Below are 25,375 nucleotides of genomic sequence, written 5' to 3'. Positions count from 1 at the left end.
CCCCCCCCCCAAATGCAGGAATTACAGCTAAAAAATCCCTGAAAGATGGTCATACATTATTATTATTATTGATATTGTTGTTGTTGACTTGGAGAAGTACACTAATGATTCACTAGGATTTCTGAGTCATGGGTTTTATTTACAAAGAAAATAATATCAGCAACAACATCCATTCTTATTTCTCAAAATTACCAGCTTTTTAGTGGGTCAATAAAAGTTGTACTTCTTTTTTCCTTACGAGTCTGCTTAGACAACCTGAGAACATAAATTTATAATGACAATGTGGCATATAGATTATGTAAATAAATAAAATATGGACTGATTGATTCATTTCCTTTCAGATAATGATTGGCTTCTCTCAGCTAGGTGTTCCAAATGGGGAGGCAGCTTGGGGAAGAGACAAGCCCTTCTTCAAGTCTGCTCCCCTTGGTGTTTCTGCTCCTTCATCCTTTAGACTGAACTTTTATAGGGCTGTAGACTACACTTTCCCAAGGCAGAGAGTTGTCTCAGGGATTCAGTACACCTTTCAAAGTAGCAGGGTGACTGTAATGAACAGCTGATCTTTCAAACATACTTACTTCTCCTTAGCAAGCAGTATCAGATCCTTGGGGATGTCCCCCATTCCAAGAGTGTCCACTGCAACCCTAACCCCATGAATAAGCCCTGTTGCATCGAGTTGGACTAATTTCTGAGTAGATGTGGTTAAGGTTGCATTGTTAACTCCAGAGAGAGCCTTGCCTTGCAACAGACAGTACATTTTACCATTCCTTAATTGTACTCTCATTGATTCCACATATAGAACCTGAATGACTACAGAATGTATTATTTAGCAGAAGTGGATGATACTTGTTGAGTGTAAATGCCAGATTCAGCCATTGTGTGTATATATCAGATGTGTTAGAACAGTTTAAGAGTCTTACAATATCATCCAAGCCAGGATGGGTGGGGGTAATGCTGTGTTTTCTTTTCCTGAGGCCATCTTGAACTATAGGATCATACTGTAAAACTGTTCAGATCAATCATGTTTGTAATTCTGTAAGGTTCTGTTATAACCTATCCCTGCTGTGATGAATGAAATACAGGGGAACCTCTTCCCACATTTTATGCCTTTGTTTCCAGTGCCCTGTGGAGGAATTTTAACTAAGCGCAAAGGGACCATTTTGTCTCCTGGCTATCCTGAGCCTTATGACAACAATCTGAATTGTATTTGGAAGATCACAGTGCCTGAAGGAGCTGGAATTCAAGTAAGAATGCATTGAATTTTCTTCTGGTATCAGTATAGGCTCTCATCTCTGGGAGAACTGAGGGCATGAAGAGTTCAAACCAAACCAGGCAATTAACAACTGTCACAATAGATATAAACCTTTTTACTGGAGCAATTTACTGTGAGAGACATTCCTGTTGAGAAATATTACTTTTAGTATATCAAGATTAAAATATAACAGTTTTTATAACTATAATATATGAAAGGTAATTTAAGGTGCTGGAACTAATGACATTTTAGCTGCACGATCCAAAACCTTCCAGGCTCCAACTGGCAGCATGGAGGTGAGGTCAGAGGAGCACTCTTGAACTCTTCCATTCGTTTACTAGCTACAAGTGGTAAAATTACCTCTTCTACAAATAGTGTAAGGGCTGCAGGAGTTCTGACCTTTTTTTCACTGTGTGACCCTACACCCTTGTGCAAATTAATTGAAACAAAGCATGTTTTCTATCTTACTCGTAATCCTGTACTCAAAACAAACATGAAAAGTCAGTTGATCATTATGCTGTCAGAAGCCTGCAGCCAATAGAAGGAATGATGCGCTCGCCACAATATATTGAGGTTCTACGAAAGATAGTTATTCCAGAGCTGGGAAACAGGTATCCTGACAGTACTGGGATATTGCAGCAGGACCTAGCCCCCTGTCACAAATTGAAAGTGGTGAAGAAATGACAGAGTAGCAAATACAGGTACTTGATTGGCCAGGGAATTCCCTGGACACAAATCCTATTGAGAATTTGTGGGCTACATGCAAAAGTTGCCTCTGTGCTGTAGACTGAAGAAGCTCATTCAGGCACTGATTCAAGTGTGGTACAGGGATCCAAAAATCAACAGTGACTATTTGAAACTAGTAGACTCCATGCCAAACTGTGTTCAAATTCTGCTTAAAAATAGTGGAGGTCATATCCATTACTAATGTATGTATATGTGAGTTTTGTACAATAAACTACATTGTTTGTTTCAGTGAATTTGCACAATGAATTTGCCATTATAGTACCAGATCAGATGAGCCAATAGCATGATTCATTATAATGCAGTTTCATATTTAGAATTGGAGGTGACCATCCTCAGCTCCTTTATGCAGTATATTTCACACAGCAGAATCTCTATGTAATTAAGTTATATGAAGATCTGACAAACCCTCCCACCCACTCTATTTTCAGAAAGCTAACATTTTTTTCCAGTTTGTTAACAGTGAGAAATACCCAACTAACTGGAAACACTATTTCCCCCCCTTATTCCAGAACTCAGGATATAGAAATAAGCATAGTTTAGAGAACTTTGTTGGCCTTTATGGTGTCTGTTAGTTGTAAGAATGGAGGAGGAATCTTTTCAAAATGGATTTCTACAAATAATTTGGTAGTGTAGGCCCAGTTTGCCCATGCTGAACCACCTCAAGCCTTGAATGACCACATATGTCCTGGTTGCTTGTGCATTGTTGCATTTTGTTTTGTTTTTAAAAGCCCAGCTAATTGTATGCAAAAATTATATAGAAAAAGCATATAGAGTCCAGGGGTGTGTGTAACCATTATTTGAAGTTGTTTCTATTATTTTATGTTTATTACCTACTGAGACTTGGCCCAATTTCATCACTCCGGGTAGAAGCAGACATTCAGCAAGGAAGAGAGGATTCCAAATCATGTTTGCCATTGATGTGCAAATTGGTAATAGGAGAGCATTTGGAGTGCAAAAGGAGGATGGTTTAACTTTCCTCATTGCCTTTTTCCCACTCTTCTTTTCCTGGTGGTTCCAGACATGTCATCTAGTCTAGTGGTGAAAGTGTCCCTGGACAGTGGTTGATATGGAAAAATATCTGAACAAGGGATGACTGAAGCACCCCTTCTTCCCACTACTTCACCCATACATTTGTCCCAACTTTATTTATTGGCAGTGAACATGTAGTTGGAAATCTCATTGTTACCATACATCTAGCTCTCCTTTCACGCAGGGCAAAAATTTTTGGGTGTCCACCATTATTAGGTAAGCATTGCTAACTTCTGTCAGAAAGCACAAATACCAGTACTTTGTGGAACAGGTGGATGTTACAATGTCAGAAGAAATGGAGATAACTGAGGACAGTATTAGATGTTATACGAGGTACTCTCCTTGCATGCCTAGTTGAACCCAGTTTTCATTGCAAGCCTTCACAACTTGCAAAAAGTATAGCTGCTCAAAATATACTTTTTATGATAGTTATGAATCTGGGGAAATTGTAGAATTTGGAATTCTCTCATAATTTTGCCATTAACTTTTTCTTCTTCATAGGTACAGGTTATAAGTTTTGCAACTGAGCATAACTGGGACTCTTTGGATTTTTATGATGGTGCTGATAATAATGCTCCGAGGCTTGGAAGCTATTCAGGTGAATAGAAAGAATGACTACATTTCTGGTCCTCCCTTTTATGATAAATAATCGACCTGTGCCACTTCTGAAGATGCCAGCTATAAAGATATGGAATTGGGTTCATGTAATACATAATACATCTTTTGGAACGAGTTAGAGATTCAAAGCTGCATGCCAGATTTCTGGGGTTTCATTACCCGGTGCTACCATATATTGATGTCTGCATTAAAACATATTGTATTGCCATTTGCTGCTACACATCACATATATTGTGAGTGCAGGGTGGTGTGAATTATATTTCCAATATTTGTCGTCTAGAGCAGATCCTGTTTACCAATACCAGACTTCAAAAAACAATTGGCTCTTAATAGATTTTGTACTACGCAACCTGGATGGAAGTTGAATACAAATAACACAATATCCAGGATCCACTGAAGTGTCTAAATCTAAGATTTTTCTGCACACAAAACCATAGTCACCAATGCATCCTCTTCTTCCTTGCCCCATTACTAGCTATATCATTATTCTCATTCCTTTCCTCTTCCAAACTAGCCCAGGAACCCTAGGAACCTATTTCTTTAGCTTGTTCAGTTGATCGAGCTGTTGTTTCATCATCTATTTTTCCTTCAGGACTTCCTTAGTCCTCTGGTGTAGATGGAAGGCATAAGATCATATCTCTTGCTTGATTTGAATTGCCTCTTCTTTAAATGTGATGCCTGGTTGAACAGCTTGGATTACTGAAGTGTTCCAGTCATGGTTCGGCCACTCCTTTGATATACTATAAGTAATAAATAGCATACTGTTCAAACTCTCAACAGTATTTACCGGTAATGTCCTCTGGAATATGTAGCCTTTCTGAATTTTCAATACTCTAGCCTTTTTCTGCTTTACTAATACCCAGTCTTATTTGTTTTTCTCCCGCTAACTCAGGCCCATCATCAGTGGTCAGCTAGTGTGGGCACTGGTGGATAGTCCCAGGAGCTAAAAAGGCCCCTCTGGGAATTTAATTTTAGGAATTTTTAAATTTGGTACCAGACTTTTAGCCTAGAGGGTCCTACATAACTTCCCTGTTGCTTTTTACCTGGTCTGTGCAGCTTTTGGTCAGCTGCTAGGCTTATGATGCAAACAGAACAAATGAGGTTATCATCCATCACCAAGAGTTTTATTTGAAGGATACATGCACAAAATTTCACACAAGCATATAAAGAAGAGAAAACACTTCTTACATTCTCAGGGTAGTAGTGATTAAAGGTGGCAATGATGATCGGTCGGCCCAGGATCCCATACTCTCCAGCTCATAACTCAGAGGCAGGGGAACAGTCAGAGAGTTCACAGCTGTGTCCTGACATGTCTCTATTCCATCTTATACAGTTGTTTGTCTCTTCACTCCTTTCTCTTTCTTTCATGATGGCCTCTGACCATGTGTACACCCAAATGTCCTCCACATGCGCTGTCTGTGACTCATGTCCCTAGATGTTAACTTCCCATTTTTCATTTATGGTATGTGTGCTTCCCTAGAATGTGGGCTTGTGCAGAGTACCTCTGACCTTTGTTCTGCTTGTTCCCTTTTTTCCATTCTTGCTCAAGCATAACCACAACCCATATTTCCTGTTCTAGTACAGGCAGATATTAAAGTGAGTGTGAAGTAGAAATAGGACTTGAAGCTGAGTTCCAGTGCCATGCAAGAGAAATAATTTATGGCTCTAAATTTCTCCTTCCCCCTCACTTTCTTACCTGACTGTGTCAACACTCATGGCTCTCTGTGCTTGGGATCTCATATGGTCATTTTAGCTATGGTGGGCGATGGTGCCACTTTTGAATGGGAGACAAGTTCAGCTTCAGACAGTAGTGGTTATCCAGTATATTGTTGTTGTTTAGTTGTTTAGTCGTGTCCAACTCTTTGTGACCCCATGGACCAGAGCATGCCAGGCACTCCTGTCTTCCGCTGCCTCCCGCAGTTTGGTCAAACTCATGTTGGTAGCTTCAAGAACACTGTCCAACCATCTCGTCCTCTGTCATCCCCTTCTCCTTGTGCCCTCAATCTTTCCCAACATCAGGGTCTTTTCCAGGAAGTCTTCTTTTCTCATGAGGTGGCCAAAGTATTGGAGCCTCAGCTTCAGGATCTGTCCTTCCAGTGAGCACTCAGGACTGATTTCCTTCAGAATGGATAGGTTTGATCTTCTTGCAGTCCATGGGACTCTCAAGAGTCTCCTCCAGCACCAGTATCTTAATGTACCTCAATATGTACCAGTATCTTAATGTACCTAAAATGCAAAGCCCTGGTCTGTAGGGCTATAGATTTGATAGGGTCTGGTAGAGAGGGTGGTGAGTGATGCTGTTGCTGTTGCTGTTGCTGTTGCTGCTGTTGTAGCAGGAGTAGTGGAAGACAAAGAAAAAATGCTGGGCAGCTGCATTGTTGGACATGGCATATGTACCAGTGGTCCACTGGCAGCCTTAGCAAAGGAGCTGCTGAAATCTGATGCTTGGCCTGAACCATTGCCCAACGCACTTGCCGCTATATTTTTTGTGATTATAGCCAAAATTTCAGAAGATACAATAGAGTAAAACCAACTGAGATAGCTCAGTTGGTAGAGCGTGAGACTCTTAATATCAGGGTTGTAGGTTCAACCCACACATTGGGCAAAAGATTGCACAATTCTAATGGTTCTGTGATTTTACTGTTACCTTATAGTGGTAAGATGGAGTCATTCTACAAACTGGAGAATGCTTGAATTTTGTGCATGCGTGCAAGATTTCATACATTTCAAGACAAAATCCAAGGAGCGTAAAAGCTGTATTACTCACAGTACTAACATGATATTCTTCTATTTTCATTTCCCCCAGGAACTACAATACCTCCACTTCTCAACAGTACATCCAACAACTTGTACCTAAACTTTCAGTCAGATATTAGTGTGTCGGCTGCTGGATTCCATTTGGAGTATACAGGTAATGTACATACGATATATGTTACGCTTGTGTAAGCCAGGATAGTTTTGGAGACACAAACCATTCAGGTCTTGATCTAGTTGACAGAGCTAGCATAACAGGATTGGGTGTCAATTTGCCTTTTAAAAATTATTACTATCATTATTTCTGGCTTACCCTGTGCTCCTCTTGCTGCCACAAATAATGTTATTCAGCCTTTAAAGCGGAATGACCTCTTGCAAATAGAATTCTGTCAACAATTTAAAGATTATTCCCCTATAAAACATTGTAGATCTGTGGTTACTTTTGAATTGTCCTATAACAGATTGCAACTACGGAACTGGATTAGTGATCAAAATGGGAGAATCAAAAGGGCATCCCCTCACCCACTGTTACGATATAGAAGCAATGCGGCCGCGAGCTGGTAGCTTGAAAGCAAAACATAATGGGAATGTTGGGACTGTTCTGTGGGAAACAGAGGGACAGTCTATTCACAGTGCGAAGCACCAGAATTAGCTCAGAGTGTAATATGAGCTGTACAGGAGGAGTTTGTCTCTCGGCTGTTGGAGTTTGAAGAGAGCAGTCGTGTTTTTTGTAACCCTGCAAAGACAGAAATAAAGGCATGTAAATATGTTTCTGTCTATCTCTTTCCCCTGCCTGGGGGGGGGGCAGGAAAGAGGGGGTGTGTTCTTCTCACACTGAGAAGGATCGCCTATCGTGACCTAGCCTGTATCCTGCCGGGGAATGCAGACAGGGAGGTCAACAGGAGATCAAGCCGGGTGCCTGGAGAGTGGCCAGTTTCTCCTGATAAAGGCTTGATTCCCAACACCCACCACGAATTCCATTTCTTTCCTTTCCAAATGTCAGTCTTCATTTTGTCTCTACTGAACATGCTGAACAGAGGTGGTTCTAGAGGGTGCACTTGGTGTAGCTTCTGGGGCACCAGAGCAGTTCCACCACCAATGGAAGGTGAAGAGGTGCCAGATTTTGGCATCACCCAGGACACCACTGAAATTTGAACACCAAGGTTCACCACTGTGCTGGAACTTCATTGGGATGTTTTTGCGGGATTGCTTTCTTAGGTTTTAACAGAATATTTCTACTACTGTGAACCTCGGGGTTGCCTCAAGCATCCTGACACTTCCCTATTGTTTCTCAGAAGCACCATTTTGACCTCAGTCCTGTTAGGACTTACCATCTTTCTCAGCTTTTAGAAGGATGGTTGTGGGAAAATATAGATGGAAGAAAGTGTTAGATGACATGTTTCAGGTTCTTTGGAAGTCGATGTAAAAGTTTTTGTATCTTTTAAAAAATAAGTAAATAAATTCAGGAAGACCAGAGCCACAAACTGAAGTGTTGTTATCAGTATATCTGACTGATTTTTGTTTACTGCCTGTTCAGTCCTCAACCATTTTGCAATGTGACCAGAAAGTGTTGAATTTTGGATGTTCGATAGCAGTAGTTATGATAGAGATGTGTATTTTTATTTGTTTCATCTGCTGTCATGTAATCCTCTTCTTCCACCTTGCATTTTACTGCCTTGCTGTCATGTTTCCAAAGATATTGAAGTAATTGGTTGTTTTAAAGCTAGGAGGAGAGGAAAAGAGTGTTGAGATTTCAGGGAGTTGTCACCATTATGTATTGATCTCAGTAACTGTTCCAGTCATTGCACCTGGAATATATCTTGTAGGTGCCTAGAGTACTCATTTGCATACCTGTGATTGACAGCTGAACAATTGATAGTAAATAGAATGGAAACAATTTCACTCCTCTGCACATTTCACAGACTGATTCCATCTTTGTCACAACTGTGGACAAAGCCAAAACTGTTGCTTTAGAACACAATATGGTGGAAGACCACAGCTCAGCACTAGAGCAGTTGCGTTGCATATTCAATCCATAGCATCTCCAGTTAAACAAAGATCAGATGACAGGTGATGTGAAGGATCTCTGCCTAACATCTTGATCACTGTAGAGCTAGATAGATCTAGTATAAGGCAAGGGCAGTCAGCTGATGCATGAGATCTGATTAGGAAGTAAAGGAGTGGAACAGAGATGGGAAACCTGTCCTTCAAGTTGCTGTTGGAGTCCAGACTCCCATCAGCCCTAGCCAGCATGGTAAATGCTAAAGACTGATAGAAGTTTCAGTCTCTCAACATTCTAAGGGCCATATATTCTCCTTTCCAGGGAATGGGGATGGAGAATATCGAGAGACATTTAGCTAGTGATCCTGTGAGTATGTGTCAGGTGATTTCAGAGATAATGCAGGGCGGAAGCCTCAAGCTCCATCTTTATGGGAACCTCCAGTACTTAAACCAAAATACCAAAATACTGCAGATACATGCTCAAATTAAAGATGATAGATCCTGGCCAAGACAATTTATAGAATGAATTTCTATAAAACAAGGTCTTCCATGGCAAGGTGATTATTTTCATGGTAAATGACAATAAAAGGGACGTGGGTGGCGCTGTGGGTTAAACCACAGAGCCTAAGGCTTGCCGATCAGAAGGTCGGTGGTTCGAATCCCTGCAACGGGGTGAGCTCCCGTTGCTCGGTCCCTGCTCCTGCCAACCTACAGTTCGAAAGCACGTCAAAGTGCAAGTAGATAAATAGGTACCGCTCTGGCGGAAAGGTAAACGGCGTTTCCGTGCGCTGCTCTGGTTTTGCCAGAAGCAGCTTAGTCATGCTGGCCACATGACCCAGAAGCTGTACACCAGCTCCCTCGGCCAGTAAAGCGAGATGAGCGCCGCAACCCCAGAGTCGTCCGCGACTGGACCTAATGTTCAAGGGCCCCCTTACCTTTACCTTTAAATGACAATAAAAAGCCTTTAGACAATGAAGAATGATAAACCACTTGGGGGTTTTGGGGGGAAGTATGTAAACATATATACATATATGTAATCATGCACTAAGCCTGATCATAACAACCACAATCTCCCACGTTATGGTATTGCAAGAGACTTCTTATAATACATGGAGTCAATTTTATACAAGCGAATTCAAGAAAGATTTTAAGGAACTCTCTAACATTATGGTATGTCATAAATGTTGCTGTCCAAGATGACCTGATCTGTAGATTTTTCTCTGAAACATGTGGGGTGGGGGGTTGGCACATTTATTTCTTCATCAGCTTCCCGTAGCTTTTTGTCTTTTTAATTAATTGGTTACAGGTGGAGAATTGGAATAGCAGGATAGTATTCTGAGATTTATTGGGTGCTCAATTATATTAATATCCCTGTATCTACTATGTGCTCTTCTGATTATCTATTCAGACAAAAATGTATATGAATTCTGTGTGTGCGCTACAAACTAGATAATATCTGTCACTTTAACAATCAGTAACTGACAAAAAATCCATATAAATAGAGATAATGACTCAAAAAATGGAAGAGTAAGCAATTGCTTAAAGAAATATGTAGCCTAACTGTGCTTTCCTCCAGTTTCATTTGGGATTACTCATTTTAAAAGGCTATATCAATAATTAAAAGGGTATTTGTGAACAATTAACTTCAGAAAAGGAGAGCAGGTGAAAAAAGCAGACATAACTCAGCACTATGTAATCTTTGTCTATAGACTTTGAGAATTCTTGGAGAAATAGTGAGGTTCCTGCAGACTGGAGATGGGAAAATGTTTCCTCATCTTCAAAAAAAGGGGAGGGGGAGAGAGACCCAGGCAACTACAGACTGGTGAGCTTGATGTTGATACCAGGAAAAGTCCGAGAATTGAAAATTAAACAGTCAGTCTATGAGCACTTAGAAAATGATGCTGTGGAAAATAAGACCCCAGCGTGGTCTTCTCAAAAACAACTCATGCCAGATGAATAATATATATATAGTTACACTCTCAGTGAATCAGGGGAATGCTGTGAACATAGTGTATCTTGATTTCAGTACAGTGGTACCTTGGGTTAAGTACTTAATTCATTCCGGAGGTCCGTTCTTAACCTGGAATTGTTCTTAACCTGAAGCACCACTTTAGCTAATGGGGCCTCCTGCTGCTGCTGTGCCGCCAGAGCACGATTTCTGTTCTCATCCTGAAGCAAAAGTCTTAACCCGAGGTACTATTTCTGGGTTAGCAGAGTCTGTAACCTGAAGCGTATGTAACCTGAAGTGTATGTAACCTGAGGTACCACTGTAAGGCTTTTGACAAAGTCCCCCAAGATATTCTTGTGGAGAAACTGGTAAAATACACATATACTTTGGTATATGGAACATGTTGCTTGAGTACAGAGATTTTATTTTTATTTTTCAGAAATAGCAGCTGTGGGGCCCAATTGAGATCAGTACCCTGGTATGGAGCAATAGAAGTTTGAGGGCCTTTAGACTTCACACACACACGGCCTGCAAGTTCACTTCCAATCCACACGTGCAATTTGCTTGCCAGTAAAAGCTCCCATTGGAGCAAATTGGAGTGTTGGTGCTTACCCTTAAACCAGGGAGAAGAAACTTCTTGTTCTCTCTCTCCCCCCCCCCCTCTCTCTCGGGCCTCATATTCCCAGACCTAATCTATGGGGTACATATGAGGTAGCCAGAGCCAGAGGCAAAGTGTTCTATGTAAACTAAATATGACTATCCTGAACCACAGCTTGCCCACCTGGGTTTTAAAACCTTCAGGACCTGGGAGCAATGTACCTTAGAGATTGTAGGAGTCCTTGCCACACTTGTAGTTGATCAGGCCCTGCTTTGCACTGGAAAGAGCAAGGCTTTTATGTAATTCCTCCAAGGCTTTGAAATCAGCCCCCTAATAACAGTTAAAGACTGTTTATCCTCTTGTGATCTTCTAGGGATGTTGTGAGATCTGTGTATTTTTGAAGGCTTTCAACTGTTGAAGCAATTTGTAGGCTGCTCAGACTTTCTTCAGTGGCTGCCTTAGGATTTTTTGTTTTTATTCCATGTTTAATTGTTTTTAAAAGGTGGAATTGTGTTTAATTACATTTGGATGCAGACTGCATTGAGTATGGGAAAACTGATATGTAGATCTTTAAATTGATATATAGATATTTTTTTGAAATGCATTAAAATATTGCTGTGTAATATTTTGAGGCCAAAGTTATTTGAAAGGGAAGCAGAGAATACCTGCTAAAATCTGAGGCATAGCTGTCAACGTTTCCCTTTTTTAAAGGAAAATTCCCTTATTCTGATAGGATTTCTCGCAAGAAAAGGGAAAAGTTGACAGCTATGATCTGAGGTGCTTGAGTTTTTCCTTTATCCTGGGTGCAGAGTCATAGCCATCCTTCCTCCTCAGTTGAGACAGTCACTTTTCAAAGTTGGGCTTCAAAGGAATGGCTGGAGAAACCAGTGAAAACAGGTTTGTATAACCCTGTTTCTGTGCCATGGTGGGAAATCATTTTTTAAATGGAAGCTGACATGTAACAGTTTTGTACATGCTGCATTTCATGGTATTGTTAGGCGGGGTAGTGTACACACTGAACATCACCATGACCCTAGCTAGAAGAAGAGACTTTTGTTCGATATTCAGAGATGAGTAGAGTTACAGGATGTCCTTATCAGAGGTGGCTTTAGGGTAGCATGACCAGCTTGGGGTGGCACAACCATGCTGTAGAATGGAGCTAGGGAGATTGGGGGCACCAAATTTTAGTGTTGCACAAGTTGCCACTGAAATTTGAGAGCCCAAACTTTGCCACTCACTTTATGAGAGATCCATACTTCACCAGAGGAGGATGAGGGTGGGTGAGTGTCATGAATTCTTCGCGGCGCTTTAGCAGAAATGCTCAGAGTTCCAGGTTTTTCAGTGCAGTATTATTTATTGTGAGCTATACAGTGGTACCTCGGGTTAAGAACTTAATTCATTCTGGAGGTCCGTTCTTAACCTGAAACTGTTCTTAACCTGAGGTACCACTTTAGCTAATGGGGCCTCCCACTGCTGCCACACAATTTCTGTTCTCATCCTGAAGCAAAGTTCTTAACCTGAAGCACTATTTCAGGGTTAGCGGAGTCTGTAACCTGAAGCGTATTTAACCTGAGGTACCACTGTATATATACAAATATCTACAGAAGCAGTTCATACAGTCAGACAGAGCACCTGGCTGCACCTTAAGGCAAATAGGAAGACCCTTTCTCTCTGACCACACTCCTCTACACCACCACCTTACTGCTGGACAGGTTTTCCTTTTAAACCAATGACAGCCAATCAATTGTCAACACATTATTGCTGTGTCATTCTGACCCAGCACCTCCATAGAAGGTATTGCATCAGCCTGTTGCATCAACTAGCAAACTCAAGCCTGCAGACTTATTTTACACAGCATTCTGTGAATCCCAACTGTGAGATGGTGGTGCTTGTTTCCAATAGTTTTGGAAAGAGAGAGGATTCAAAATTGCCATGTAGAGCCAAGCCCTTGTAGGTCTCCCTTGTGACTGCAGTCGGGGGTGGGCATGCATGTTACATTTCTTTTCTGCCTACTCCTGTGCTGGTCCCAGGGGGTTACCGTGCAGCATGGTCCAGTCCAAGGTCAAGGGTGTGGTATGGAGGCTGTCTGTCAAGGCTGAAGCGGGGTCCAAGGCAAGGAGTCGGGTGAGGTCAGGAACTCTGGCAGAAGAGCAGGACAGGGTGCAGGCAGGAACAGGTTACCAACAATGTTGCTCCCGCAACCTGGGACTGGACTGGCTGGCTTTTATCTGCCCCGAGGCATAGGGCGGCCCCAGTCCACAGGTGACTCACCTCTCCTGGCCTGGAGGCGAGCACTCCTCCTGCAAGAACTTAGTTCGCTCCACCTCTCTGCCCTGAGCCTCTGCAGCTCAGGAGAGGCTGGAGGGTTACTGGACCCAGAGGCAACCACCTCTTCCCCTGACGGGGCTGAGAGTGGAGCACCTGCAGGCAATGGGTCCTCGATCACCTCTGGAGCCAGAGCAGACTCAGCTGGTGTCTGCTCCTGAGGATCTGGCACAGGTGAGGACCCTTCAGGTACAAGCCCCAGCCCCGGCTTAGCTGGTCCTGGAGGCGGGGACTCCTGTGCAGGCTGGGATTCCTCAGGTTCAGCCTCTGAATCTGATTCCCAGGCCATCACACTCCAAGGATTTGCAGTTATACATTTATTTAATTATATCTTCACACTTGTGCTGCGAGATCGGTTCAGCTAAGATTTAGTGAAATGTGCTAGGCCGCTTGCCAAATAATGATTTAAATGTGCACATCCCATGTGCCTGCGCATAATGATTAACCTTATAGAGGCTGCAGATGGGTTATGGATTGCAACTTTGTTGAACCATGGAATAAATTCCTATGTGATTTCAACAAGCAGCAAGTTTAAATGGTTAAGTAATTAGTGCTGCACCATAAATAGCATGGTTTCATCAGAATTTATCATATTGTTATTCTGCACAAGGCCACAAATGGTCCTCCGATTAAGCTGAATATACATCTAAACAAGGTTTTTATTAAGTGAACACAGTAGATTGTTACTTTCAGTTGTTTAGGTTCCATTAACAGCTGTGCTAAGTCTCCAAAACAGCATTAAGATAAATAGTTTCAAAGAACCCCCAAGCAATTTCCCTAGTCCAGAGCCGCAGAAGTTCCAATAGTTACAAGTAATTTTCACTATGTGAGCTGTAATTTGAAAAGGCTTTTTATTTTATTTTTAATTGGCATATCTGACTTGGCTGAATGTTACTTTACAAGCAAGCTTTTCAGACATGGGCAACATGGGAACCCTTTTGTAAGTGATGCCTATTCAGTTTTAAGCCAATTTTAATGCTGGCCTAACAACCAGAAGCAAGTCCTTCAGGTTGAATATTTAAACATCATGCTTAATTTTTAAACACTTGAGATCTTTATGATTATTAAACTTGTGGCTGAAGCACTTTTGGAATCTTTTCTCCTGAAAGGAACTCATACTCTCCTTTCTGCTCACAGGGATTGCTGTGGCTATGCTGCAGAATGCCCTTTCAGTTCTTTCAAATCACCCTCCCCAAATTGGTTTGCTTGCCATTGATACCTAGACAATTATTAGAAATCAGAGGTTCCTAAAGAAAAATAACAAATGCTGCTCAATGAGAAGATAAATAATGGTGGATATGCTTTCCTAAAAGACACACATACCACACACCATCAACCCCCTGCAATTTGTAACTGTAAAGAAGTATTTAATCTTCTGGACTATGTTCTCATTTCATCTGGCTTTGTTGCCTAATAATAATAATAATAATAATTTATTATTTTTACCCTGTCCGTCTGGCTGGGTTTCCCCAGCCACTCTGGGCGGCTTCCAGCAAAAAATTAAAAGTACATTAAAACATCAATCATTAAAAATTACACTAAACAGTGCTGCCTTCAGATGTTAGAGTATTATTATTATTATTTATTTAATTAATTAATTTCTATACTGCCCTGTATCTGAATCCAAGCCCCCAACAGTCTACTGTATACTTCTTTTTTATTATTAGGTGTGCTCCACTATGCTTTGTCCCCTTGCTTGCCACTAAACCTTTCAATCACTCCTGTTTCTCTCTTCTTCCTGGTCTCCTTTCCTTTACCAGTTGCTGGAAACACAAATGGGGAAAGTGTTTTTGCTCTTCTCTCATGTTTGCCGGGTTCCCATAGGCGTCTGGTGAGCAGTGGCGTAGCGTGGGTTCTCAGCACCCGGGGCAAGGCAAGTAATTTGCGCCTCCTAACCCGTGGATTTTAGCACTCAAGTCTCTTCTGCGCCCCCCAGATGTTGCGCCAGGTGCGGCAGGCCCCCCCTGCACCCCCACGCTACGCCACTGCTCCCACCACAAGTCTTCAGGACAGCCATCCGAAGGCTGGCGCGGGGAGAAGGTCTCTCCGCCCCACCGCCAGGCTTCGGAGCAGCGTTCCGAAGGCTGGCGCGGGGAGAAGTTCTCTCCGTCCCACCGCCAGGCTTCGGAGCAGCGTTCCGAAGGCTGGCGCAGGGAGAAGGTCTCTCTGCCCCACCGCCAGGCTTCTGAGCAGCCTTCCGAAGGCTGGCGCGGGGAGAAGGTCTCTCCGCCCCACCGCCAGCCTTTGGAGGAGGTCCGAGGACAGGGAGGTTCCTGCTTCCTCGAGGAGGGCCGGCCAAACGCGCCCGCCCAAATGTTGCGCCCGGTGCGGCCGGCACCCCTGGCACCCCCCACGCTACGCCACTGCTGGTGAGAACAAGACACTGGACTAGATGGGCCTTTGGGCTGATCCAGCCAGGATCTTCTTATGTCCTTAGTCTATATTCGCATCTGGCGGCACTTTCTTGATTTCCTGCCCTCAGGCAGAAGATATAGAAGCATGATTAGTTGCACCAACAGGGCAAAGAACGGCTTCTATCCATGGGCTGTTAGGCTGCTGAATGAAAAGATAACAACAGGGCAACTGACTTTCGGGTTTAGTGGGTGTGCGTCAGTAAACGAGGGGAATTAAGACTAAGAGTGGGGGGTGCTTGTGTAACCTCACTGTATACAAGTTGTACAAGTGACAATAAAGTATTTCGATTTCAATTTACTTCAGCCTGACTCTTTCCTGTTGCTGCGAGGCCACGCTGTTTAGCTTCCCAGGAGATGGGCTGCTCCACTCCCACTCCCCCCAGTTACAACTGCGAATCGCTCTGAGGCTCTAGCTGAGTAGCTCCAAGAACTGGCCACATAATCCTACTATAGCTTCTGGTGTCTGTGTTTGAGATGCTGTTCACTTGGATGCAGAGGGAGAAGATGGAAGCACTGTACCAGACCATGACTGCTGGAGACTTACATGCATATGCAGTATGGTTCATGAAATATAGTTGGCAGTTGGCTCCTTTACTGTCCTTTTGTACCTGGTGCTATTTTGATCCAGCAAGGCTATCCTAAAACACTTCCCAGAACCCTCTGAAATATTCAGGAGCCCCCTGCCGTGCAGTATGATGTGGAAAGCATTCTTTGAGGTTCTGAAAAGTACCACTTAGTAGCTGCAATTCTTCTGTAATAAATCTCAGTGTGTACTTGCTTGACAAATTGAGCAACTGTGTACTGTATATGTCTGGGGATCTGTTTCTATAATGGAGGAATATTTTTTTTTTTGTCATTGTTAAGTTTTTTAACTTTTCACAGCTATAGGTTTGGACTCTTGCCCTGAACCTCAGACCCCCAACAGTGGAATTAAAGTTGGAGACAGATACATGGTTGGCGATGTGGTTTCTTTCCAGTGTGATCAAGGATATTCTCTCCAGGTAGATTTTATTTAGTGTGCATATGTATAATTTGATTTGTTTGTAAGTAAGCATTCACATGGAACGCGGGTGGCGCTGTGGGTAAAACCTCAGCACCTAGGACTTGCCGATTGCATGGTCGGCGGTTCGAATCCCCGCGGCGGGGTGCGCTCCCATTGCTCGGTCCCAGCGCCTGCCAACCTAACAGTTCGAAAGCACCCCCAGGTGCAAGTAGATAAATAGGGATCGCTTACTAGCAGGAAGGTAAACGGTGTTTCCATGTGTGGCTCTGGCTCGCCAGAGCAGCTTCGTCACCCTGGTCACGTGACCCAGAAGTGTCTGCGGACAGCGCTGGCTCCCGGCCTATAGAGTGAGATGAGCGCACAACCCCAGAGTCTGGCAAGACTGGCCCGTACGGGCAGGGGTACCTTTACCTTTACCTTTAAGCATTCACATAATGTGTCTGCAATATAAAATGTATAGTAATGAGCTTCAGCTTTGTGATTTGAACCATATAATTGCCATTTCCAGTAGAGCACACCTAGCTTCATAAAGATGAGGTACTTGTGGTTTATTATTCAGATGTCCAAGCCCATGAACCTGATTAGTCAGTTCCAATGTCCAGGACCTGACATGCTTTCTCCCTAATACTTCCTTTTGTAGGAAGTGAGCTGGGAAACAACATTGTAATGATCAGTCATGGCAGTACAGAACTGCATTGGTAGACTGCTAAATTTGAAAACGTTTATCTTGTCATTACAGGGGCATTCACATATAACCTGCATGCCTGGACCAGTAAGAAGATGGAATTATCCCATTCCAATTTGCTTAGGTATGTCTTTTGTGCAACACTTTAATTCCAAAGGTGGAAGAACAGCAGACAATGAAACATTTAAGATAAAGCACAAGTGGAACCTGCAACAGTATTTTAATTGTATCATTTTTATTACATTGTTTTCAGACACGCAGGGCTCCTTTGGAAAGGAGGGAGGGAGGTATAGAAATGAAATCAATCAAGTAATCCCACCTCCCCTCATTTTTCATTTCTCTCCCCTCCCAACAGATGCCTAGCATTCTATGGCCACTGAACATCCTCTATTCTCCCACTGGATTTTGTTTTTATTTGCTGGGGGTGGGGATGGGTTTCTCCTCTTTAGATTTCTCTCTCTCTCTCTCTCTCTCTCTCTCTCTCTCTCTCTCTCTCTCTCTCACACACACACACACACACACACACCTGTTAATCTTGGGGTACCTGGCAGCATGCCAACACCTCAGTGCTTGTCGTTAGGATTGGGGTGCCCCTTTGGCAACCCCCCGAGTTCTGTTAGAGGCCATGTTCTTCATCACATAAAATAATATTCAAATTTTGTTTTTTAAAAAGTCACATATTTAGAAAACCGAGAAGGCAAGCTTAACTTTTAAATAAAAAAAATCCTTCCAGTAGCACCTTAAAGACCACCTAAGTTAGTTCTTGGTATGAGCTTTCGTGTGCATGCACACTTCTTCAGATACTTCAGATACTGTTAACTTTTAAATGTTATTTTAATCTTGTTTTGCGTTATGTCTTTATACTTCTTTCTCCTTTTGTAGCACAGTGTGGTGGTTCTATGTCAGACTTCAGCGGAGTCATCCTTAGCCCGGGATTTCCTGGGAACTATCCTAGCAGTCTGGACTGTACATGGACTATAAAACTTCCCATTGGTTTTGGTATGTATTAATCCAGTGTGACTTTTTGTTATTATTGCTTGACACTTGTTCTTGTAAGTGCTTTTTTAAAATAAATATATACCTTACTTTTGGATGGTATCTCTCCTTTATTAACATATAAGCTTTCGGGGTTTGTTATTTTAAGAACAGAGGAAGCTGTGTTTATATTGACTCAGATCACAAGTCCAACTTGCTCACTGGGTGGTAGTCACCTAAGTTTTACTTAGAGTAGACCCATTGAAATCAATGGTCCTAACTGAGGGGCAATCCTATGCAAGATCAGCCAGGATGAGTAGGTTAGGATGCAGTGAATCTCCAGCTCAGCTGAAGATACATAATGTACTTTTAATGCTAGTGGAATGCATTCATTTAATCATTTTCAATGAGATATAAGTCCACCGCTTTCTGAGGTCTGTATCCAGTGAATGGAAACTGTTTGGTTCTTACTGTAATTTGCAGTAAATTTGTCTTATGAGGTATCAAAATTATTAACTGATGTAAAAATAAGCATTATTTTGTAAATCTATTTTCTTGCCACATGGAATAGTCCCTCAAATGTCCCAAAATAATTATCTTTATTTCATACATTCGTTCAACTGATTCTACCCCAGAGACTCAGAGCAAATGGGATGAATTATATACACGTTTATAGCTAAAATAAAACCTTTCCTTGGAAATGCAATAGGGTAAGTATTGTATGGAGGCAAAATTGCACAGCAAGAAGCAAAGGGAACGTTACTTTCCAATTTAACTGAAATCTGCATATCAATTTTAAAAAGAAAGGGGGAAAGGGTAATGATAAAACTTGATCTAGAAGTTGTTTTCAGTACCCGGATGAGTCAGAATGAATGTCTTAAATTCTATTTATATAACTTATGTGATGATTAATGTGTTTAGAGATTGAGGGAGCAATGCTATACAAAAGAAGGTGGCATAAAGTTAAGCTGTTAAAATAGTTTTTGAGTTACAGCACCCTTTTTTGCTATCTGAACTTTTGCTGGGTTGCCAGGTACTGAGACAGGATCCAACCTAAGTCGCTCCCCTGCCACACCCTCCGAAATCCCATTTTTTTTCTGGGCTTACCCCAGTTTAAGATCCATCATGCTCAGCCCAGCCGACTGGGTCCCTGGGATGGGGGAAGGTATGCTATAGGATTGGTCCCTGAGTGACTTAAGTAAAATGTGTTCACCTAATGAAAATATCAGAATCAGATCGAATGTCATTCCAGTAATATGACATCCTCATGATTGCTGTTGTTGTTTTTACAGAATTTATACGTGATAGCTAAGTCATTCTCAGAGAGCCAATGTGGTGTAGTGGTTAAGAGTGGTAGTCTTGTAATCTGGGGAACCGGGTCTGCGTCTCTGCTCCTCCACATGCAGCTGCTGGGTGACCTTGGGCCAGTCACACTTCTTTGAAGTCTCTCAGCCCCACTCACCTCACAGAGTGTTTGTTGTGGGGGAGGAAGGGAAAGGAGAATGTTAGCCGCTTTGAGACTCCTGAAGGGGAGTGAAAGGCGGGATATCAAATCCAAACTACTACTACTACTACTACTACTACTACTACTACTCTTCTTCTTCTTCTTCTTCTTCTTCTTCTTCTTCTTCTTCTTCTTCTTCTTCTTCTTCTTCTTCAGAGAAAGCCCATTAAACTCAATACTTTCATTTAAATACATTTATTTCAGTAGGTCTACTCCGAGCATGACTGTTGTTGGACATCACCACATATATTTCTATGCATTATTACAACTCCAAATGTTGGTATATTCCATCATACTTGTTTATCAAAAATTGCTTTTCAGGTGTTCATCTGCAATTTGCCAATTTTTCAACGGAGACGATCCATGATTATTTGGAAGTAAGAAGTGGATCAACAGATATTAGTACTGTCATTGGGAGACTCAGTGGCCCTCAAATACCAGCTTCTCTCTTCAGTACAACCCATGAAACTAGCTTATATTTTCACAGTGACTATTCTCAGAACAAACAAGGGTTTCATATTGTATATCAAGGTGAGTGATTTCAAATGCTTATTTTAGAAACTTGTAAAATATGTGGTTTTATCCAGAGGATGAGAAAAAGCTAAACAGAAGGCAAAGGGGTCAGTGTGAAGGGCATGAGGCAATGACCAAGGTTTGTGGGAAGAAGGAGAGACCAGTGAAGAAAACCAAACTCCACCTGTAGGTTATTGCTTTAGCATGACTGGAAGTATTTGTAACGTCCACCAGCTTCCTAAGGAAGTAGGCACCATGAGCCTTGTGGCTTGATGAGAGCCACATCCTGGGTGCAAGGACAGTTGGAGAAAAGATGTCATACACTCAGGATAGTGGAGCCAAGCCTGTGGAACTGAGAGTAGACAGGCATCTCGATGCACGGTGTATGACTTAGGGTTCATCCACAATTCCGCTTGTCCTGCCACTTTCCCCATGGAAAACCCACTGTTTATCTCTGAATCAGAACAAACATCAATCAGATTTTGCTCCGAACATATTTTCCTAGGGAAAGTGGCCACAGGGCAAATGGAAAACCGTAGGACAAGCAAAGTGTGGACAAAATGGTAAGACATTATAGTCCCAGCAGTGCTTGGTTTTAGGATAATTTTATTGTTTGGTTTCATTTTCTGTGGTTTGTTTTTATGTAGACCACATTATAGCAGGCACTTCCAATTCTCTAGTGACTGCGATCTCCTCTCAGTATAATAAAACTGGCAGTGATCTACCCATTGTCATTGCCAAAATTCTGGAGCTTTTTTTAGGGGGGGGAATGAGCAGAGTTTTTGAGCTTTTGGGGGGAACTATTGCATAAAATTGATAGCTCAACACTCAGCTGGCCTCTCTCCTTCACACACTCAGCCGCCAACGCAGCAAATACAACCTTTCAAAGCAGCACCAGCAGCGGAGATGGGAAATAGCGCTGGAGTCACTAATGAGAAACAGGGCGATCAGTTTTTTAACTCCTGCAATCGACCTGGAACACCATGACGATCTACCTCTCATTCATGGTCGACCGGTTGGACATTGCTGACATATAGGGTTGCCATATGCCCTCTTTTTCCAGGACACACCCTCTTTTTCATGATGAGAATCTCCATAGAGATCCATAGTTAAAAGTTGAAATCAGCAAATGTGTCCTGTTTTTTGCTCTTCAAAATATGGCAACCCTAAAAATATGAATGGATAATCTGTATATAAATAATAAATTTAATAAATCTGAAAGCATAATACTGTGTATTCAAGCCTCCCATCTGTACTCTTTAGATATTTTTGCACATGGTAGCAGATTAGACATATTGGGTTGCGTCCAGTGATGCGAAAGCAGAAATCTACTCACAAAATGACAACTCCATTTCCTCTCGAATCCTCTTCTGCCCTTCTGCTCCAGAGAACCTCCCAACCTTCTGGAGCTGATTTTGAGTACTGGAGGGAACAGGAGAGAAAGGGAAAGTAGTTCAATTGTACACAAAGGGAACTGTTGTGCTGGCAGAACCACATTATTGCTTTTAGTTCCCTTTGAGCAGAACAGGGTCTTCCAACACTTTCCTGGGAAGTGGGGTATATAATCCTTTCATTTCTGTGGCTTTTTATTTTAGTAAATAAAACAACAAGAACCAGTGATAGTATGCATATTTCAAGTGTGTGTGGAAAAATGTTAGGGAAACTAGGTTCATTGTTGTGACTCATCAGAGTATACTCAGCATCATAACATATTGGAAGTTTTTATAAGGTCTTTTATTTTAAACATATTTTAAAAAGAAAAATATATGTACAAAGACCTCCTGTTCTGGTGCATAGAAAATATCCTTACTATTTCATTTCAGCATATCAGTTGCAAAGCTGTCCTGATCCACGACCCTTTCGCAATGGTTTTGTCATCGGAACTGACTTCACTGTTGGGCAGACTGTTTCATTTGAGTGTTTTCCTGGGTACACTCTAATTGGCAATTCAGCACTTACATGCCTTCATGGGATAAGTCGTAATTGGAACCATCCTCTGCCAAGGTGTGAAGGTATGTTTTCAGTAGAAAAGTACTAGTTCATGCAAACTTTCTCTTTATTAACTGTATTCTAATTAAGTCTGTTGACAAATTTGAGCTGAATCAGAAATGGTCTTCTTGAGAGAGTGGGATGGTTAGTGGGCTGCAATATTGGTAGTTAAGGCTGCTGGAGAATTGAGAAATGATGGAATTTGTGCACATAATCACTTTTATTGGTGATCTGTTTTGTTTTGTTTGTTTTCACAGCTCTTTGTGGAGGAAATATTACAGCAATGAATGGCACAATATACTCTCCCAGCTATCCTGATGAATACCCAAACTTCCAAGACTGTTTTTGGCTTGTAAGAGTACCACCAGGGAATGGAATTTATATAAATTTTACAGTCCTTCAAACAGAGCCAATATATGATTTCATAACTGTCTGGTAAGCAGAAGCTAACATTATTCATTTATTTTATAATCTGGCATGCTTAGGAACACAAATGTTTAAAAGATCTTCTTGATTTGCCTTGCTTTGGTGAGGCAAGGTAGTGGGGCAAAATAAAATAAATGTTTATTTTTGTTCAGCAAAGTGGCTGTACTTTAAGATGTACTTAAACATGCTCCACAGAATTACATTTTGGGGATGACATGTTTGCATTGTATTATATGGCAAATTACTCTGTGATTAAGTCTAAAATGCTATAACACTTACATGGGAGTAAACGCTATTGATCACAATCACACTTCCCTTTCCATACATATACATAAGATTGTGATGCATATGTAATACCATGTAACCTGGAGAAACAGAAACTTACCAATAACTGTCATGGCATTCAACATAGAGAACTGTCACTAGTAAATACCTCCTGGTTCATACAGTTATGTTCCTTACTACAATATCAAAGGATCACTTGTAGGTATTAATGAGCTACCACATATTTAAATTGTTTAATAGAGCTGTTTCATACAGCCAGCAGCTAGTCAACTGGACTGAAATAGTCAACTGTGTATGTGAATCAGGCCTCTCTGGTTCAAAAGTTAAATATATGAATCCTGCTCCAGAGGAAACTGGCCACAAGTTTCATTGAAATTAATGAGCTTTGCTATTGTGACTAACTTCTCCCATTGGTTTCAATGAGCTTTGAGTGTAATAAACTTCTTTCTGGATCAAGACTATTATGTGCAATAAAACTGCAAGCAGATCTGTTATGGAGCCAACATACATTTTTAGCCAAATTATGTTTATGGGTTCAGAAAGAGAAAGAGCAAAGAGTAGCAAGTGTATGAAATCATATTTCATAAGTCCTGATCAGTGCTTCCACTGACTTTTTCCTCAGATGGACACAATTTAGTTTTTGAGAATTAAATGACTGGATACCTTGTTGTTGTTTTTTAAGTAATGTATATCTGGTCTTTAATGTACTGACCTTTGTTGTGCATTGTTCTGAGTTCAGTTTTGAGGAAAGGCAAAATAAATTTAAATTGCAGTTAAATAAATATATACCACCATATGAAAATTGTATGACAAAGGTTGTTCAGTAGCTAAAGAAAGACTGTATGACTATATAAAGGGGGGGGGGAGAGAAAATTCATTTGTGTGTCTGTTTTAACTGCCAGGACATCCACCTAAGGCTCAGGTTATCCTTATTTAACCTTGCCATAGATATGGCACTGCCTGCCTAATAGCCATGGCCATGAACTTGTTCCTGGCAGTACCGAGCTAAGCTGAAAAGCCATGAAGGCCAAACAAAAACATCTCCTTAATCTTGGCTGCAGTTCCTGAAGCCAGATCAGCCTGTATAAACTGGTCACCTTTCTCTTTCTATTGCAACCTGATCATCCCCATTTGCTGTTTATCTACATTTAGTAAATCTAAGACAAACAGCATCGTCTAATAAACACCATAATTAGGGATGCTTGCAGATTCATTTTTTGTGTGGATTTTTATATGAGCTGACCTGATCCTCTGACCTCCTGGACTGTGGATTGGAATGGAAATGTTTGGATTTCACACTGCTATGAATTTTGCAATACCATTCATACCAAAATGCATTTTCTGTTAGCTATATTATAAATGAAATCCATTCAGAAGTGTGGGCTTTCAGATATAATAACAATAACTCGGTGTCAGAATGTGGAAAGTGATGCACATTGAGGCAAAAAAATTTAAAATAAAATCCAACATTCACTATACATTAAATGTATTGTAGCAGAGACTAACCAAGATATAAATGTTTGTGTCATAATTTGAATCATGGTGTGTAGTACGATGAATATATTGATACAGTATGTGGCAGCTGTGAAAAAGGTGGATTCCATGCTAGGAATTAATAGGAAATGGATTATAAATCAAATTGCCAGTATTGCAATGACCTTAAACAAATTAATGGTGTAAGGTAAAGGTAAATGGGTAAAGGACTGCTGGATGGTTAAGTCCAGTCAAAGGCGACTATGGGGTGTGCACTCATCTTGCTTCAGGCCGAGGGAGCTGCCATCTGTCCACAGACAGTTTTCCGGGTCATGTGGCCAGCATGACTAAACCACTTCTGGTGCAATGGAACACCATGACAGAAGCCAGAGCGCATGGAAATGCCGTTTACCTTCCTGCTGCAGCAATACCTATTTATCTCCTTGCAGTGGTATCTTTTCGAACTGCTAGGTTGGCAGAAGGTGGGACAGAGCAACAGGAGCTCATCCCGTTGGGCGGATTCGAACCACTGACCTTCTGAACAGCAAACCCAAGAGGCTGAGTGGTTTAAACCACAGCGCCTTATGTGGCCATACTTGAAACAATGTTTACTGTTCTGGTGTCACTCTATTATACAATAAGGATATTGTAGTACAGAAAATGATGAAGTGGTGGCGAAACTACTCTGTGATGAATGGTTACAACATTTGACACTCTCTCATTTAAAAAGTGAGAAGAGAGAATATGACTGAGGTGTGCAAAATTCTGCATGGTGTGCTATTCTCTCTATCTAATAATGCTAGAACTTCAGGTTATCCAATGAAACTGGTTAGCAG

The 25,375-nt window shown here is 41.6% G+C and overlaps 1 protein-coding gene across 5 annotated transcripts in view; it reads left to right on the top strand.

The window, feature by feature from the left end:
• Nucleotides 1-25,375, top strand: part of CSMD3 (CUB and Sushi multiple domains 3) — a 607,508-nt gene that overhangs the window by 482,927 nt on the left and 99,206 nt on the right. For all 5 annotated transcript variants that reach the window (XM_081204227.1, XM_081204230.1, XM_081204229.1 and 2 more), the window contains 9 exons: nt 1,120-1,244; nt 3,530-3,626; nt 6,453-6,557; nt 16,569-16,687; nt 17,429-17,498; nt 18,257-18,373; nt 20,175-20,384; nt 22,190-22,378; nt 22,613-22,790. In XM_081204227.1, the coding sequence (XP_081060353.1) occupies nt 1,120-1,244; nt 3,530-3,626; nt 6,453-6,557; nt 16,569-16,687; nt 17,429-17,498; nt 18,257-18,373; nt 20,175-20,384; nt 22,190-22,378; nt 22,613-22,790 (1,210 nt within the window). The remainder of the gene's footprint in view (nt 1-1,119; nt 1,245-3,529; nt 3,627-6,452; nt 6,558-16,568; nt 16,688-17,428; nt 17,499-18,256; nt 18,374-20,174; nt 20,385-22,189; nt 22,379-22,612; nt 22,791-25,375) is intronic.

This window comes from Podarcis bocagei (assembly GCF_964188305.1).
Source record: "Podarcis bocagei genome assembly, chromosome: 8".
Taxonomy (NCBI): domain Eukaryota; kingdom Metazoa; phylum Chordata; class Lepidosauria; order Squamata; family Lacertidae; genus Podarcis; species Podarcis bocagei.
Note: the sequence above shows the minus strand (reverse complement) of the source record. Positions and strands in the feature narration are given on the sequence as shown.